Here is an 18,315-nt window from a genome sequence, read left to right as displayed (position 1 = left end):
GGGTGTCTGAGGGGAGGGGGGATGGGTTGTAACCTCTCCCCTGTGTGGGGGGGGCTGGGGGCACAGGGCGGTTGGGGTGTCTGAGGGGAGGGGGGATGGGTTGTAACCTCTCCCCTGTGTGGGGGGGGCTGGGGGCACAGGGCGGTTGGGGTGTCTGAGGGGTTGCCCGTGGGGCCATGGAGCACAGGGCCCTGCTCGGTGCCTCACAGAGGGGCGAGCGGCGCCGGTTGGGCGCAAGTGACCCCGGGGCGATCCCCCCGCGGGGCCCCCACAGCCGGCGGCTCAGGCCCTGGGCGGAGTCGCGGAGCCGGCCGCGCCGCGCCCTCACCCGTGTAGACGAAGCGGCCGGGCGCCCCCTTGCAGAACTGCTTGGACTTGTAGGAGAGCGTCACCTCCACCACGCCGGGGATGTGCCGGGGCGGCGTCTGCACGCGGATGGCGTGGGGGGGTGATCAGCTGCAGGGCGAGAGAGCGGGGCTGAGCCTGGCGGCTTCCCGGCCTCGCTGCCGGGCTGGGGCAGGGACCCGTCCGCTCCGCCACCGCCCCTCCCAGGCAGCCCCGGGCCCCTCCCCAGCCCCCTGCTCTTCCCTGGGGCCAGAGCTCGGAAGGGAGCCTGGCTCCGCACCCAGAGGGCGGGGAGGGGGCAGGCTCCTTTGCCGTGATCCAGCCGGAGGGGCCACCCAGGCCCACGGGGAAGTGGCTGAGCCGTTGCACAGCAGCACCGGTGGGGCAGGGCATGTGGGGCACAGCGACACCAGCGGGGGAGGGCGTGTGGGGCGCAGCAGCACTGATGGGGGCAGGGTGAGTGGGGCGCAGTGGCACCAGTGGGGCAGGGAGCGTGAGGCACAGCGGCACCGGTGGGGCAGGGAGCGTGAAGCACAGCACCAGTGGGGCAGGGCGTGCGGGGCGCAGCTGCACTGATGGGGGCAGGGCGAGTGGGGCGGCAGCTGCACTGATGGGGGCAGGGCGTGTGGGGCGCAGTGGCACCAGTGGGGCAGGGAGCGTGAGGCACAGCGGCACCAGTGGGGCAGGGCGTGTGGGGCGCAGCTGCATTGATGGGGGCAGGGCGAGTGGGGCGCAGTGGCACCGGTGGGGCAGGGAGCGTGAGGCACAGCGGCACCGGTGGGGCAGGGAGCGTGAGGCACAGCGGCACCGGTGGGGCAGGGCGTGTGGGGCGCAGTGGCACCGGTGGGGCAGGGAGCGTGAAGCACAGTGGCACCGGTGGGGTAGGGCGTGTGGGGCGCAGCTGCACTGATGGGGGCAGGGAGCGTGAGGCACAGCGGCACCGGTGGGGCAGGGCGTGTGGGGCGCAGCTGCACTGATGGGGGCAGGGCGAGTGGGGCGCAGTGGCACAGGTGGGGCAGGGAGCGTGAAGCACAGTGGCACCGGTGGGGCAGGGCGCAGCTGCACTGATGGGGGCAGGGAGCGTGAGGCACAGCGGCACCGGTGGGGCAGGGCGTGTGGGGCGCAGCAGCACTGATGGGGGCAGGGCGAGTGGGGCGCAGCTGCACTGATGGGGGCAGGGCGTGTGGGGGCGCAGTGGCACCGGTGGGGCAGGGCGTGTGGGGCGCAGTGGCACCGGTGGGGCAGGGCGTGTGGGGCGCAGCAGCACTGATGGGGGCAGGTGAGTGGGGCGCAGTGGCACCGGTGGGGCAGGGCGTGTGGGGCGCAGCAGCACTGATGGGGGCAGGGTGAGTGGGGCGCAGTGGCACCGGTGGGGCAGGGAGCGTGAGGCACAGCGGCACCGGTGGGGCAGGGCATGTGGGGCGCAGCAGCACTGATGGGGGCAGGGCGAGTGGGGCGCAGTGGCACCGGTGGGGCAGGGAGTGTGAGGTACAGCGGCACCGGTGGGGCAGGGAGCGTGAGGCACAGCGGCACCGGTGGGGCAGGGGTGTGGGGGCGCAGCAGCACTGATGGGGGCAGGGCGAGTGGGCGCAGTGGCACCGGTGGGGCAGGGGAGCGTGAGGCACAGCGGCACCGGTGGGGCAGGGGAGCGTGAGGCACAGCGGCACCAGCGCGGGAGGGCGTGTGGGGCGCAGCAGCACTGATGGGGGCAGGGCGAGTGGGGCGCAGTGGCACCAGTGGGGCAGGGAGTGTGAGGTACAGCGGCACCGGTGGGGCAGGGAGCGTGAGGCACAGCGGCACCGGTGGGGCAGGGCGTTGTGGGGGCAGGGCCGCACTCCCCACCTCGCTCCAGACCAGCATGGTGCCGAAGACGACCTGCAGCCCGTCGAAGAAGTTGTCGCCGATGACGATGACGGTGGCGCCGCCGGTGGTCCAGCCTTCGCTGGGGCTGATGGCCTTGATGCAGGGGGTGGCTGCTGCAGGGGGAGAGGGGCAGGAGCAGGTTTCTCAGGGCCCAGCGCTCCGTGCCCGGAGACCCCTGCACGCTGAGCCGGCCCCGCCGCTGCCTCCGCTCTGGGCCCGGGCGGCCTGCGGGCGGCAGGACGGCTGCTCGGCGGAGCCGGGCACTCACCTTCGGAGGGGTCCAGGCGTCGCGCCCGGCGCCCGTGCTTCGAGTTGTTGTGCACGAACATGTTATCGGACACCGCCAGGACGTGCCCGTCCACGTTCACCGTCGTGGACACCACCACCTGGCAGAGCACCAGTGTTAGCACGGCAGGAGGGGCGTCCTGCGCACCGGCCAGGGGCCCCCGCAGCTCTCAGGCATCGCTGCCAGCTGCACCACGAGAGCACATGCCAGAGGCTGGCCAGGAAGGGTAGAGTCCTTAGACCCCCCCCATGGACAGTCCACTGCCCCATAGCATCCTGAGACCCCCCCCATGGGACAGTCCACTGCTCCATAGCATCCTTAGACCCCCCTCCCATGGGTCAGACCACTGCTCCATAGCATCCTTAGACCCCCCCCCCCCATGGGACAGTCCACTGCTCCATAGCATCCTTAGACCCCCCCCCATGGGACAGACCACTGCTCCATAGCATCCTTAGACCCCCCTCCCATGGGACAGTCCACTGCTCCATAGCATCCTTAGACCCCCCCCCATGGGACAGTCCACTGCTCCATAGCATCCTTAGACCCCCCCCATGGGACAGCCCACTGCTCCATAGCATCCTTAGACCCCCCCATGGGACAGACCACTGCTCCATAGCATCCTTAGACCCCCCCCATGGGACAGTCCACTGCTCCATAGCATCCTTAGACCCCCCCCATGGGACAGTCCACTGCTCCATAGCATCCTTAGACCCCCCCCATGGGACAGTCCACTGCTCCATAGCATCCTTAGACCCCCCCCCCCATGGGACAGTCCACTGCTCCATAGCATCCTTAGACCCCCCCCATGGGACAGTCCACTGCTCCATAGCATCCTTAGACCCCCCCATGGGACAGACCACTGCTCCATAGCATCCTTAGACCCCCCCATGGGACAGTCCACTGCTCCATAGCATCCTTAGACCCCCCCCCATGGGACAGCCCACTGTTCCATAGCATCCTTAGAACCCCCCATGGGACAGTCCACTGCTCCATAGCATCCTTAGACCCCCCCCCATGGGACAGTCCACTGCTCCATAGCATCCTTAGACCCCCCCCCCCCCCATGGGACAGTCCACTGCTCCATAGCATCCTTAGACCCCCCCCATGGGACAGTCCACTGCTCCATAGCATCCTTAGACCCCCCCCCCATGGGACAGTCCACTGCTCCATAGCATCCTTAGACCCCCCCCATGGGACAGACCACTGCTCCATAGCATCCTTAGACCCCCCTCCCATGGGACAGTCCACTGCTCCATAGCATCCTTAGACCCCCCCCCCATGGGACAGTCCACTGCTCCATAGCATCCTTAGACCCCCCCCCATGGGACAGCCCACTGCTCCATAGCATCCTTAGACCCCCCCATGGGACAGTCCACTGCTCCATAGCATCCTTAGACCCCCCATGGGACAGACCACTGCTCCATAGCATCCTTAGACCCCCCCCCCATGGGACAGTCCACTGCTCCATAGCATCCTTAGACCCCCCCATGGGACAGTCCACTGCTCCATAGCATCCTTAGACCCCCCCCATGGGACAGTCCACTGCTCCATAGCATCCTTAGACCCCCCTCATGGACAGTCCACTGCTCCATAGCATCCTTAGACCCCCCCCATGGGACAGTCCACTGCTCCATAGCATCCTTAGACCCCCCCCATGGGACAGACCACTGCTCCATAGCATCCTTAGACCCCCCCCATGGGACAGCCCACTGCTCCATAGCATCCTTAGAACCCCCCATGGGACAGTCCACTGCTCCATAGCATCCTTAGACCCCCCCCATGGGACAGTCCACTGCTCCATAGCATCCTTAGACCCCCCCATGGGACAGTCCACTGCTCCATAGCATCCTTAGAACCCCCCATGGGACAGTCCACTGCTCCATAGCATCCTTAGACCCCCCCCATGGGACAGTCCACTGCTCCATAGCATCCTTAGACCCCCCCCCCCATGGGACAGTCCACTGCTCCATAGCATCCTTAGAACCCCCCATGGACAGTCCACTGCTCCATAGCATCCTTAGACCCCCCCATGGGACAGTCCACTGCTCCATAGCATCCTTAGACCCCCCTCCCATGGGACAGCCCACTGCTCCATAGCATCCTCAGAACCCCCCATGGGACAGTCCACTGCTCCATAGCATCCTTAGACTCCCCAATGGGACAGTCCACTGCTCCATAGCATCCTTAGACCCCCCCCATGGGACAGTCCACTGCTCCATAGCATCCTTAGACCCCCCCCATGGGACAGTCCACTGCTCCATAGCATCCTTAGACCCCCCAATGGGACAGTCCACTGCTCCATAGCATCCTTAGACCCCCCCCATGGGACAGTCCACTGCTCCATAGCATCCTTAGACCCCCCCATGGGACAGACCACTGCTCCATAGCATCCTTAGACTCCCCAATGGGACAGTCCACTGCTCCATAGCATCCTTAGGCCCCCCCCATGGGACAGTCCACTGCTCCATAGCATCCTTAGACCCCCCCCCATGGGACAGTCCACTGCTCCATAGCATCCTTAGACCCCCCCATGGGACAGCCCACTGCTCCATAGCATCCTTAGACCCCCCCCCCATGGACAGTCCACTGCTCCATAGCATCCTTAGACCCCCCCCATGGGACAGTCCACTGCTCCATAGCATCCTTAGACCCCCCCCATGGGACAGTCCACTGCTCCATAGCATCCTTAGACCCCCCCATGGGACAGACCACTGCTCCATAGCATCCTTAGACCCCCCCATGGGACAGTCCACTGCTCCATAGCATCCTTAGACCCCCCCCATGGGACAGCCCACTGCTCCATAGCATCCTTAGAACCCCCCATGGGGACAGTCCACTGCTCCATAGCATCCTTAGACCCCCCCCCCATGGGACAGTCCACTGCTCCATAGCATCCTTAGACCCCCCCATGGGACAGCCCACTGCTCCATAGCATCCTTAGACCCCCCCATGGGACAGTCCACTGCTCCATAGCATCCTTAGACCCCCCCCCATGGGACAGTCCACTGCTCCATAGCATCCTTAGACCCCCCCCATGGGACAGTCCACTGCTCCATAGCATCCTTAGACCCCCCCCATGGGACAGTCCACTGCTCCATAGCATCCTTAGACCCCCCCCATGGGACAGTCCACTGCTCCATAGCATCCTTAGACCCCCCCATGGGACAGTCCACTGCTCCATAGCATCCTTAGACCCCCCTCCCATGGGACAGCCCACTGCTCCATAGCATCCTTAGAACCCCCCATGGGACAGTCCACTGCTCCATAGCATCCTTAGACTCCCCAATGGGACAGTCCACTGCTCCATAGCATCCTTAGACCCCCCCCATGGGACAGTCCACTGCTCCATAGCATCCTTAGACCCCCCCCATGGGACAGTCCACTGCTCCATAGCATCCTTAGACTCCCCAATGGGACAGTCCACTGCTCCATAGCATCCTTAGAACCCCCCATGGGACAGTCCACTGCTCCATAGCATCCTTAGACCCCCCCCCCATGGGACAGACCACTGCTCCATAGCATCCTTAGACCCCCCCATGGGACAGTCCACTGCTCCATAGCATCCTTAGACCCCCCCCATGGGACAGTCCACTGCTCCATAGCATCCTTAGACCCCCCCCCATGGGACAGTCCACTGATCCATAGCATCCTTAGACCCCCCCCATGGGACAGTCCACTGCTCCATAGCATCCTTAGACCCCCCCCCCCATGGGACAGTCCACTGCTCCATAGCATCCTTACAACAGCCCCCAATGGGACAGCCCACTGCTCCATAGCATCCTTAGACCCCCCCCCATGGGACAGTCCACTGCTCCATAGCATCCTTAGACCCCCCGCATGGGACAGCCCACTGCTCCATAGCATCCTTAGAACCCCCCCCCCATGGGACAGCCCACTGCTCCATAGCATCCTTAGAACCCCCCCCATGGGACAGCCCACTGCCCCGCAGCATCCTTAGACCCTCCCCCCCATGGGACAGCCCACTGCTCCATAGCATCCTTAGAACCCCCCCCCAATGGGACAGCCCACTGCTCCACAGCATCCTTAGACCCCCCCCCATGGGACAGCCCACTGCCCCGCAGCATGCACCGACCCCCCAGTTGGACAGTCCACGGCAGTGCTTGGCCCCTGGCTGCCGGCAGTGGCCCAGCCCTCTCGGGGCAGGGAGATGCTGTCACAAGAGGCTGCGTACCAGGGGACGGCCCATGTCACTCACTGGGGCATCATGGGAATGCCGGGGGGGCGGCTCTGGGGCACAGGAGCTGCTCAGTCCCACACCCTGAGCTGCGGCACTGCCCTGCGGAGCCCAGGTCAGTGGTCCCGGGGGGCGAGGGGGCAGGTCAGCCCCAGCCCGGCTGCCAGGTTGCCCCTGCCCCCCGCTCGCTGGCTGTCGGGGGGGCTTGGCTGCTCTCCCAGGAGCCGCGGCGCTATGCAAATTGGATGGGTTGTTAATCATGTAAAAATGTCACAATTATCATATCTTTCCGAGAGGCCCTAATGAAGGCGCCCGCGCTGGGTGTGAGCTGGGGAGATGGGCCGGAGTCGTCGCCTCCGCCTGCCAAGCGGCACCCAGCAGGCGCCAGAGGGAGCTGGGCATGGCCGGGCGATGCAGGGGGCCTACAGGGGCCGGGCCAGCTTGCTGGGAGAGATACAGGGCTGTTGGCTAGGGGCGTCCTAACCGGCCCTTGCTGTGCAATGCAACGGGGTGGGGGGCACTGGGAGAGGGTGTGTGCCCCTCCGGCTGAGAGAGCCAATGGGGCCCTAGCTCTGCCACGGCACTGCCGGGCAGCAGTAAGTCACTTCGCTGTCCGTGCCTCAGTTTACCATCTGTGACATGATGGGGCTTTGCTCATGCAACAAGGCACCGTGAGAAGTGCAGAGGGGCTGTCAGCCGACAGTCAGGGCAGTGTGTGTGTGTGTGTGTGTTACACCCGAGTCTTTAACTGCTGGGACACAAGGCCCCATCGCAGTGGGCAGCCTAGGGAGCTGACGGGTGCCCCGAGAAGTTTAACATCCGTGTCTTTACCTCTAGGACCGGGGTCCCGTCGCGGAGGGCAGCCAACAGGCTACAGGGGCTGAGAGCAGAGAACAGCTCGGGGTTACAGACCCCCCCGCCCGCCTGGCACAGTGCAGGTGGCAGAACAGGGCTGGCTGCCCCAGCGTGTCTGATACAATTGCTCACAGCACCCAGCTGTCCAGACGCCCCGTGCTCGTGGCCTGGGCCGCAGGCAGGCTGCACAACATGGCGCAGGCCGCTGAGCTTGGTAGCACACCCAGGGCGTCGGACTCAGGGCCCCCACAGACCCCGAGGCGGCCATGGCTGGCAGGCCCGCCTGTGCCCCAGGAGCGGGCGATGGTAGCAGGCTGGGTGATGGCACTGGTCCCCAGTCAGTCAGACGGGCCAGGCAGAGAGAAGCCGCCCGGTGAACGGCCTGCCGGGCGCAAATCTGCCTCCCTGTGCCGGCCCCTGGGCCCGCGTCACACCCGCCCAGCAGGGACAGAGACGTCCCCAAACGCCGCGCTCTGGCTCTGCGCCGGAGCCAGGCCAGGGGCTAATGGGAGGGGCAGGGGCCGCGTTTCGGCTCCCTTCCGTTTGGACGGGGCGAGAGGGCACAATCCCGCCAGGTCCCACAGTGGAGTCAGCCTGAGGGGGATCACTCCCAGCTCCCCAGGGCCCCCTCCGTCGCTCGGCTGCCACGGTGACCGACCCCGTGTCCTCTGCGGTGGGGTTCTCGGCCTGCCACGGTGACCGACCCCGCATCCTCTGCGGTGGGGCTCTCGGCCTGCCACGGTGCTCCCGGGGCCGCGCCCGGTGCACACAGCCAGCCAGGGGGCTGCCGCCCCACGCCGGGGGGAGACAGCGCGAGGCTGCGTGTCCCGTGCTGCTCTGCTCCCTCCACAGACAGGGAACGACCCCCCCGCCCCGCGAGGCCACGGGATCCACCTCAGCCAGGGATAGCGGCCTGAGCTCAGCATGGCCCCCGGACCCTCGGCAGGGTGGGGGCTGGGCTTGCTGGGGCTTTGTCAGCCCTGGCCTGGGATGGGTTTTCCCTCCTCTGCCGGGTCGCCTGCCGCGGGGGGATGTTTGGGGGGATTCGTGCTGCTGGCTCGGCTCTCCACGGTCCCCAGATTAGAAGCCTAATCCGAACTAGCTACTCCGTGCCGTGTGTAGCTGCGCGGCACGGGGTTCGAACTAGCTGGGATTTAAAAATGGCGCCGGCCGGCTTCATGCAAATGAAGCCCGGGAAATTCAAATCCTGGGCTTCATTTGCAACTGCGGATGACTACATTACCCTCCTAGTTTGAACTAGCGGGGTAGTGTAGACATACCCGGGGGCACAGGGAGCACTGGGGTGTGTGAGGGGAGGTGGGGGATGGGTTAGAACCTCTCCCCTGTGTGAGGGGGGCTGGGGGGCACAGGGAGCACTGGGGTGTCTGAGGGGAGGTGGGGGATGGGTTAGAACCTCTCCCCTGTGTGAGGGGGGGCTGGGGGGCACTGGGGTGTCTGAGGGGAGGTGGGGGATGGGTTATAACCTCTCCCCTGTGTGAGGGGGGGCTGGGGGGGCACAGGGAGCACTGGGGTGTCTGAGGGGAGGTGGGGGATGGGTTATAACCTCTCCCCTGTGTGAGGGGGGGCTGGGGGGTACAGGGAGCACTGGGGTGTCTGAGGGGAGGTGGGGGATGGGTTATAACCTCTCCCCTGTGTGAGGGGGGGCTGGGGGGGGGCACAGGGAGCACTGGGGTGTCTCAGGGGATTTGCTGGGGAGGCTTGGTGCTGGCCAGGGGGGCAGCTGAGGTGCTCGGTGCGGCTGGTTTGGTGCTTGTAGGGGGGCCCCCCGGCTTGGGCTGTGGGTCGTCCTGGTTCGGAGCAGTTGGCCCTGCTCTGAGCCGCTCCGTGGTGCCCGCAGGCACCTGTTCTCTGTCACCCCGTCCCACGGCCTGGCCCATCAGACGCAGGGTCCCTCCCGGGGGGGCTCTCCCCTCCCTGGGGGCCGAGAGGAGGTTGAGCTGCCTGGAGCTCAGATGTGTCCCCGCCCCCACCGCCGGGCACAGCCCAGAGACAGGCCTGGTCCCCTCAGGACCCCAAGCTGCCCCCCGCCATGAGGGCACCTGGCCAAGAGCAGAGACGCAGCCCCTGGGCCCCGCGAGCCAAGGCACTGGCCCAGCCGTGGCCACTCTGATGCCCCTCGCCCCCACCCAGGGGAGCCAGAGGTCTGCCCCCCCGTGCCCTGCCCCCTGGCCCCACCCCATGCTGCTCCCTCAGCTCCTGCTGGGGGCTGAGCCCCTCCCCGCAGCGAGACCCCGCCACGGCGGGCACTGGAGGGCTGCCCCTCGTACCCACCCCCGCCGGCCCCTCAGGCGTGACGGACCCCCCCCCCCCCCGCCGGACCGGGCTCACCTGGAAGCGGCGCATGTCCCGGGGGTTCCCTGCGTTCTTCAGGCAGTTCTGGTTGCACTTGAGGAAGAACTTGAGGAAAAACCTGAAGAAAGGGGAAGAAAACCAGGTGCTTAGTGTGTGTGTGTGTGGGGGGGGGGGCTCATCTGGCCTGTGGCTTCACTCCCACCCCCTCCCCAGCCCCTCACACCTCCCCTCCATCCCACCCCCATCCTTTCCCAGCCCCCCCATCCCACCCAATGGTAGCACAACTGGGGCCCAAGATTCTACTGAGATGCACAGCCGGACACCTGGCATTCTACCGACACACACAACCGGACACTCGGGGTTCTACTGAGACGCACAGCCGGACACCTGGCATTCTACCGACACACACAACCGGACACTCGGGGTTCTACTGAGACGCACAGCCGGACACCTGGCATTCTACCGACACACACAACCGGACACTCGGGGTTCTACTGACACACACAGCCGGACACTCGGGGTTCTACTGACACACACAGCCGGACACCTGGGATTCTTCTGACACACACAACCGGACACTCGGGGTTCTACTGACACACACAGCCGGACACCTGGGATTCTTCTGACACACACAACCGGACACTCGGGGTTCTACTGACACACACAGCTGGACACCTGGGATTCTTCTGACACACACAGCTGGACACTCGGGGTTCTACCGACACGCACAGCTGGACACATGGGGTTCCACTGATATGCACAGCTGGACACCTGGGGTTCTACCGACACACACAGCCAGAGACTCGGGATTACACTGACACACACAGTTGGACACGTGGGATTCTATCCACACGCACACCCGGACACGCTGAAGCACAGGGATCTAGCCACACCCCGACCTCCGAGCACACCCAGCCACAGACCCCTACGCACATGCACGCCTGGCCGCACAGCAACCTACCCAAGTATCTGCTTCTGGGAGGCAAGGCCAGTGACTCCGCGTCCCCGAGGGACAAGGAGCGCGGGGGGCGACCCACACGGGAGGGGCTCTGCTGCCGAGAAAGGCGCTGGGCAGGCGGACAAGGGGAGCAGAGGAGTCCCTGCACGCGGGCCAGGGGACGCGCGAGCCCTAGCGGCCCCTGCGTTCCAGCCCAGCCCTCCTCGGGGAGAGCATCCTCGCGCTGCGCAGAGGGGAGGGCGCGCCGGCCCGGCGCAGGACGTGTCCCAGAGACTGGGGAGCTGCCGCTTGTTCGTCCCTGCTGAGAGCCGGCCCCAGTTCGTCCCTGCTGAGAGCCGGCCCCAGCCACGGGCTTCCCTCACCCGCCCCCGCGGCCTCCTTCCGCTGCTCCTCACCCTGCCCAAGCCAGACAGGCCCTGGGGGCTCCGGGGTGAGAGCCCCGGTATAAACTGACCTGGGCATGTGGCTCGTCCTTTGGCACCGGGAGAACCTGCTGGGGGATGGGTTAGAACCTCTCCCCTGTGTGAGGGGGGCTGGGGGGGCACAGGGAGCACTGGGGTGTCTGAGGGGAGGTGGGGGATGGGTTAGAACCTCTCCCCTGTGTGAGGGGGGCTGGGGGGGCACAAGGAGCACTGGGGTGTCTGAGGGGAGGTGGGGGATGGGTTAGAACCTCTCCCCTGTGTGAGGGGGGCTGGGGGGCACAGGGAACACTGGGGTGTCTGAGGGGAGGTGGGGGATGGGTTAGAACCTCTCCCCTGTGTGAGGGGGGCTGGGGGGCACAGGGAGCACTGGGGTGTCTGAGGGGAGGTGGGGGATGGGTTATAACCTCTCCCCTGTGTGAGGGGGGCTGGGGAGCACAGGGAGCACTGGGGTGTGTGAGGGGAGGTGGGGGATGGGTTAGAACCTCTCCCCTGTGTGTGGGGGTTGGGGGGGCTCAGGGAGCACTGGGGTGTCTGAGGGGAGGTGGGGGATGGGTTATAACCTCTCCCCTGTGTAAGGGGGGCTGGGGGGGGCACAGGGAGCACTGGGGTGTCTGAGGGGAGGTGGGGGATGGGTTAGAACCTCTCCCCTGTGTGTGGGGGTTGGGGGGGCACAGGGAGCACTGGGGTGTCTGAGGGGAGGTGGGGGATGGGTTATAACCTCTCCCCTGTGTGAGGGGGGCTGGGGGGCACAGGGAGCACTGGGGTGCCTGAGGGGAGGTGGGGGATGGGTTATAACCTCTCCCCTGTGTGAGGGGGGCTGGGGGGCACAGGGAGCACTGGGGTGTCTGAGGGGAGGTGGGGGATGGGTTAGAACCTCTCCCCTGTGTAAGGGGGGCTGGGGGGCACAGGGAGCACTGGGGTGTCTGAGGGGAGGTGGGGGATGGGTTATAACCTCTCCCCTGTGTGAGGGGGGCTGGGGGGCACAGGGAGCACTGGGGTGTCTGAGGGGAGGTGGGGGATGGGTTATAACCTCTCCCCTGTGTGAGGGGGGCTGGGGGGCACAGGGAGCACTGGGGTGTCTGAGGGGAGGGGGGGGATGGGTTATAACCTCTCCCCTGTGTGAGGGGGGCTGGGGGGCACAGGGAGCACTGGGGTGTCTGAGGGGAGGGGGGGGATGGGTTATAACCTCTCCCCTGTGTGAGGGGGGCTGGGGGGCACAGGGAGCACTGGGCTGTCAAGTGCTCTGTGTGACTGGGGCTACGTCTAGACTGCACCCCACTGTCGACAGAAAGATGCAAATCAAGCACATCAAAATTGCTAATGAAGCAGGGATTAAAACATCCCGCACTTCATTAGCATAAACATGGCCGCCGCTTTTTTCAAAGTGGAGCTTTTTCGAAAAAAGAACAAAACCGGCAGTGGAGACGCGGGTCTGGTGAAAGTGACCCCTTTGGCGACAGACCCTGTATTCCGCACAAAGTGAAGGTTCCAGGATCTGTCGTTTCTTTTCGACAGAGCCGCGTCTAGACTGCCGGGTCTTCTCGAAAAAGCGGCGGCCATGTTTATGCTAATGAAGCGCAGGATATTTAAATCCCTGCTTCATTAGCAATTCTGACGTGCTAATCTCCATCGCTCTGGCGACAGAGACGTGCAGTCTGGACACAGCCTGCTTCGGTGCCTTACAGAGGAGCCCTGGGGTATTCTCGCTGCTTCCTCAGCCTGCGGCCCTTTCCCTAGCGTCTGGGCTGGAGGTGGCACATGGGGGGGATCCTTTGCCAGCCCTGATCCCTGCTCTCATTGCTGGCAGCCTTAGCCCCACACCACAGCCCCCCGGGTTCTGCTGGAGTAACATATCCTGTGGCAGGGGGGCAGGCTCTCCCCTGGCACTTCACAGCCACAGCAGGGCTGGAAGTCAGATCCCCTGGTCCAATGACTCAGCCCCTTGCTCATGGCAAATCTCCTCTGCTAGCAGTACAGGGGCTATGAACCGCGGTGGGCAGTTCTGATTCCCCCAGCAGAGGGCAGCAGTAGCCCATGCTCCTGGCCCAGGTACAGGACTCGACTGCATTTCCCAGAGGCTCAAGAAGGGGAGGGACATGGGGCTGACCGAGTCAGGCTTAGAATGTAGGTCCCTCCGGCCAGCTGTGAACGTGAAGCCAGATGCACAAGCATCCGCTTGGGACCTGCCACATCCCCTGGGGGCAGGGCTTGTGCCCTACACCCTGCGCCTGTGCCCACGCCGAGCCCCCGCACCTTTCAACCGGCCTGCCCCGCCCTGGAGGCCTGACCCCACTCCCAGGGCCCAGGGCCGGCGGCGTCTCCGCACAGTAACCCGGCTCAGCACAACTCCACGTGCGCACCCCCGACCCGGGATCTCCTGCTCCGCCCTTGCTAGTCCCCTGGGCCGGACACTCCTCAGCGCCTCCTGCATCCTCCCTGCCCCCAGCCGCTCTGCCCCCCGCCCCGGTGACCTGGATCACCCCTCACAGCCAGCCCCACGCAGAGTCCCAGCCCCGCTCGGTGCCTCAGTTTCCCCTTCCACTCTTCGCCTTCTGTTTAGCCTATCATTTCTGTGCCCCCCTGCTCTGCCGATCCCCCCAAACCCGACCCCCAGCCCAGCTACCCCAGCCCGTCTGCCCCCCTGCTCTGCCGATCCCCCCAAACCCGACCCCCAGCCCAGCTACCCCAGCCCGTCTGCCCCCTTGCTCTGCCGATCCCCCCAAACCCGACCCCCAGCCCAGCTACCCCAGCCCGTCTGTCCCCCTGCTCTGCCGATCCCCCCAATCCCGACCCCCAGCCCCTGTTACCCCAGCCCGTCTGCCCCCCTGCTCTGCCGATCCCCCCAATCCTGACCCCCAGCCCAGCTACCCCAGCCCGTCTGCCCCCCTGCTCTGCCGATCCCCCCAAACCCGACCCCCAGCCCAGCTACCCCAGCCCGTCTGCCCCCCTGCTCTGCCGATCCCCCAATCCCGACCCCCAGCCCCTGCTACCCCAACCCGTCTGCCCCCCTGCTCTGCCGATCCCCCCAATCCCGACCCCCAGCCCCTGCTACTCCAACCCATCTGCCCCCCTGCTCTGCCGATCCCCCCAAACCCGACCCCCAGCCCAGCTACTCCAGCCCGTCTGCCCCCCTGCTCTGCCGATCCCCCAATCCCGACCCCCAGCCCCTGCTACCCCACCCGTCTGCCCCCCTGCTCTGCCGATCCCCCCAATCCCGACCCCCAGCCCAGCTACCCCAGCCCGTCTGCCCCCCTGCTCTGCCGATCGCCCCAATCCCGACCCCCAGCCCAGCTACCCCAGCCCGTCTGCCCCCCAGTCCTGCTAATGTGCCTCAGTCCTGCCTTGCACCCACCCCCATTGCTCCTCCTGCCCCACGCTGGGAAGGGGGCTGAGCAGAGCACTGGCGACTGGGGGGAAGAGGCCAGGCGGGGGATGGGATGGGGGGGCGGTGCGTGAAGGGGGTTGGTGGAGGGCGGGGGAGGGGCGGGCTCAGGTGAGAGGAGCCACAGCGGGAAGGAACCCACTTAGCAGCAGCCCCATTAGCGGCTGATGAGCAGGAGGCTGGAGTGCAGGGGAGGGGCGGGGAGGAGCCGGGGGGGGGGGGGGTGACACGGTGGGGATTGTGTTTGCTCTGTTGTGCTGTGTGAGGTTCCTACTGGCCTGTGCTGTTGTGCTGTAACCCAGGTGTGCCTCAGTTTCCCTGGTGCTGCACTGATGCCCGGCTGGGGATGGGAATGTGGGCGTGGCTTAGCACCTACCAACAATAGCCCCGGCTGCCTGGGTGGGGGGGCAGGTGACACCTTGCCCAGGAATCTGAACCCAGGAGGGGGCGGGGCGGCCGGGGGGCTGGGGCCAGGAGTTAGTTTCTCTGCTGGTGGGGGAGAAGGGAGCCCAGCTGGCCTGGGGGGCTGGGGCCCAGGGCCAGGGGTCCCCCATTCCCCGGATGGGCTGCACTGGCGGCTCCTGGGCCCTGGGTACCAACAACCCTTCTCTTTTACCTGCCGCCCAAGAGTCCCGCTGGCTGCAGCTGGGGGGCAGGGCCCGGGGGCTCCCCCACACCTGTGACAGGGGGTCTCTGCCCTGAGGGCCGGTTCTCCCAGGCCTCCCTGCCCCATTCCTCTCGCCACAGCTGCCCTGCCCCCAGGGTGGGGAGGGGGCGAGGGGCACACCGAGGTGTCACCTCTGGCATGAGCCCCCTGGGAACAGGGGCACACAGCCCCCAGAGCCGTGCTCCTCAGCCGGTCTCCGGCTCCCCCGCTCCCCTTGGGGCAGGCCCAGATCCCCCCAGGCCTGGCCTGTCCCAGGGGAACGGACTGCCCCCACCTCCCAGGCTGTGGCAGGGACTCACACCGCCAGCCCCAGGGCCTCGGCCAGACGGCCCGTCCTCAGGGCCTGTATCCTGTATCCGTGCCCTGCCGGGATCCGGTCAGAGCCCAGCCGGAGCCGTCCTGGAACCGCTAGCGACAGGCTCCGGGATCTCGGGGGCAGGCCCCGAGTCCCAGGGAACCCCACACATTGCCCCGGCCTTTACAAAGGGGGCGAGGGCCGGGGGAATCCGAGACAACTCTGGGCCGATGACTGGCCAGCCAGGGACCGCCAGGGTGGGCTGGCCCGGCTCCCACCGAGCAGGCCGACCCCCTCCCTGCGGGAGGCAGGCTGAGAATCCCAGGGGGCCCGGCGGGTCTGACATGGAGCAGGGGAGACGGCCCGGCGAGCGGTGCAAGGCACTCGGGGGGGGGGGGGGGAGGAGCCAGCAGCCCTCAGCCCGAGCAGGGACCAGCTGCCCAGCGGCCAGGGCCGGGTCACATACTGAGCCCCGGTGGGCCGCACTGGCCAGGGGCTGCGCCCAGAGCCGGGCCCCCTTGGGAGAGGGGCGGGGAGGTCTGAGTCCGGGGCAGAGCCGCGCCGCAGGGAGACGGTGCAGGGGCCGGAGGTGGGGTACGGACGGGGCACGTCTGGCCGCGAGGGGCGACGGCGAAGGGGGCCTGGCCCAGCCGTCCCGTCTGTGGCGGGCTGAGAGCAGGAGCGAGGGGCGGAACCTGCCGCAGGGAGCCATGGGGGGATCTAGCCCCAGTGGCTGAGCTGGGAGCAGGCCTCCCGGGGGGCTGGGGGTCCCCGCCACTGAGGGGCTCAGGAACAGGCCGACAAACCCGTCGGGGCTGGGCCCGGGGAGCCTGGTCCGGCCTCCATGCGGCGGCTGGGCTAAGGGGCCCTCGAGGGCCCTCCCAGGAGCCAAGGGGGCCGATGACCCCACATCTGCCTCCCGCACGGAGCAGGACGCTGGCCCGGGGGGTGGTTACAGCCTGAGCCCCCCCCCCCGCAGGCGCACCCGCCCTAGGCATGTGGGGCTGGGCACGAGTGGCAAAGCATGTTAATACAATCCCCATCTCCACACAGCGCCCCCCACAGCCCAGCCCTGCAGCGCCGGGTCCTGCCGGGAGCGGCACGGCGGGGGGCGGGAGTGGCCCAGGCAGCGTCCCATGCCCCACAAGGGCCCCGCATGCCCACGCCCCAGCTCTCTCCGGCGCTGGCCCCAGGGGCTGGCCTCGGGGCCTGGCACCGGCGCACACCTGGACTGGGTCTGCAGAAGGTACCAGGCAGCTCAGCCGCCTCGCTGACCCACGGCTCTGCCCGCGTTACTCCCCTCCCCCCTTCCCCTGCTGTCACCCTCCCCGGCTCGGGGGAGACCCAAAGCTTGGGGGGGCCAGGGCCTGACACTTCTCCATCTCCCTCGGGGCTGGGGGCCCGGGCTGGGCCTACGGGGAGGCACCAGCCGCTAAGGGCAGAGCAGGCGCAGGGATCCTGTCTGGGACATTTAACCTGCCCCCAGATGTCTCAGGCCCCTCCGGAGTCATGGCCCGGCGCAGAACCCAGCCCCTCACCCCCGCTGGGCCCCGGCTCCTCTCCCAAACCCCTGCAGGTGTCAATGTCTCCTGGGCCAGGTGGCGTCCTGCCCCGGGGGCGCTGTTCCCGGCCAGCACAGAGCTGTGCAGAGCGGCGCTGCCCCGCACTGTGCCAAAGGGCCCCCACTGCACTGAGCTCAGACAAAGCCAACGCCCTGCACCGCCAGCCCCACGTGATGGAGACCCGTTGCCCGGGGAGGAGGAGTGCGACGGTCCAGAACCCTTAGGGCATGCTCCAGAACCCCATAACACGCGAACTAGGGGGCACCAGGTTTAAAACAAACCAAAGGAAGTTTTTCTCCATGCAGCGCACAATCTGTGGAACTCCTTGCCACAGGATGCTGTGAAGACCAGGACTTTACAAAGAGCCAGATAAATCCATGGAGGTTAGGCCCATCGATGGCCGTTAGCCAGGCTGGGCAGGGAGGTGTGCCTGGCCTCTGTTTTTTCAGGGACGGGAATGAGGAGGGATCACGTGATGGTTCCCTGTTCGGTTCCCTCTCTCTGGGGCCCGGGCGTTGGTCGCTGTGGGCAGACAGGACACTGCGCCGGATGGACTCTTGGTCCGACCCAGCCTGGCCGTTCTGATGTTTTAACGCCGTGTCTACGCTAACAGGTGCCGGACTGCGCCGTGCCGTTCCCTTTGCAGTGGCTGGCTCAGCTCTGCCCCGTCTTAACCGCACGCAGACGGCCTCTCCCGGGGCTGCAAGTGCCCTCCTACCCAGCCGCGCCCCGCTTGCGCTGCTCGCCCCGACCGCGGCAGGGCCCGGGCGAGGCCTCCCCGGAGCAGGCAGCCCGTCCGGCTCGGCGCACGACCCGCACAGAGCCGCGGCAGGGAGTCGCGGGGAGGAAAGAAAAAGGAAAACCCGCGCGTGGCTCGCGCCGGCCAAGGGAGCCAGCCTCAGAGCCGGCCCTGCCGCGGGGCTCGTCGCCGAGAGCAGAGGGGCGAGAGGCCGAGAGACGGGGCCTCGGGACGCGGCAGCCCGGCCTCCATCCCAGGTGGTAATCACAGAAAGGAAGGAACATGGAAAAGGGGGGGAGAACCGCTCCCCCCGCCCCAGGAAGGAGCCGAGATTGACAGCAAACAAGTGAGCCCCGAGCCCCCACTGACCCCCCCCACGGCTGCTCCCACCCCCCTCCGGCACCCCCGACTTTGACTAAGAGGAGAGCGGGGG

The 18,315-nt window shown here is 66.8% G+C and overlaps 1 protein-coding gene across 1 annotated transcript in view; it reads right to left on the bottom strand.

The window, feature by feature from the left end:
* Positions 1–309: 309 nt before the first annotated feature.
* LOC142825986 (transcription factor COE1-like) overlaps positions 310–18,315 on the bottom strand; it is a 34,260-nt gene continuing 16,254 nt past the window's right edge. Inside the window, exons 4-7 of the mRNA XM_075918373.1 lie at positions 9,894–9,975; positions 2,477–2,594; positions 2,188–2,321; positions 310–456 (exon numbers count right to left, since the gene is read on the bottom strand). Of these exons, the coding sequence (XP_075774488.1) occupies positions 325–456; positions 2,188–2,321; positions 2,477–2,594; positions 9,894–9,975 (466 nt within the window). The 3' untranslated portion in view covers positions 310–324. The remainder of the gene's footprint in view (positions 457–2,187; positions 2,322–2,476; positions 2,595–9,893; positions 9,976–18,315) is intronic.

This window comes from Pelodiscus sinensis, unplaced genomic scaffold (genome assembly GCF_049634645.1).
Source record: "Pelodiscus sinensis isolate JC-2024 unplaced genomic scaffold, ASM4963464v1 ctg240, whole genome shotgun sequence".
NCBI classification, from domain to species: Eukaryota; Metazoa; Chordata; order Testudines; family Trionychidae; genus Pelodiscus; species Pelodiscus sinensis.
The sequence above is the reverse complement of the archived record's forward strand: the minus strand, read 5'-3'. Positions and strand labels throughout refer to the sequence as shown.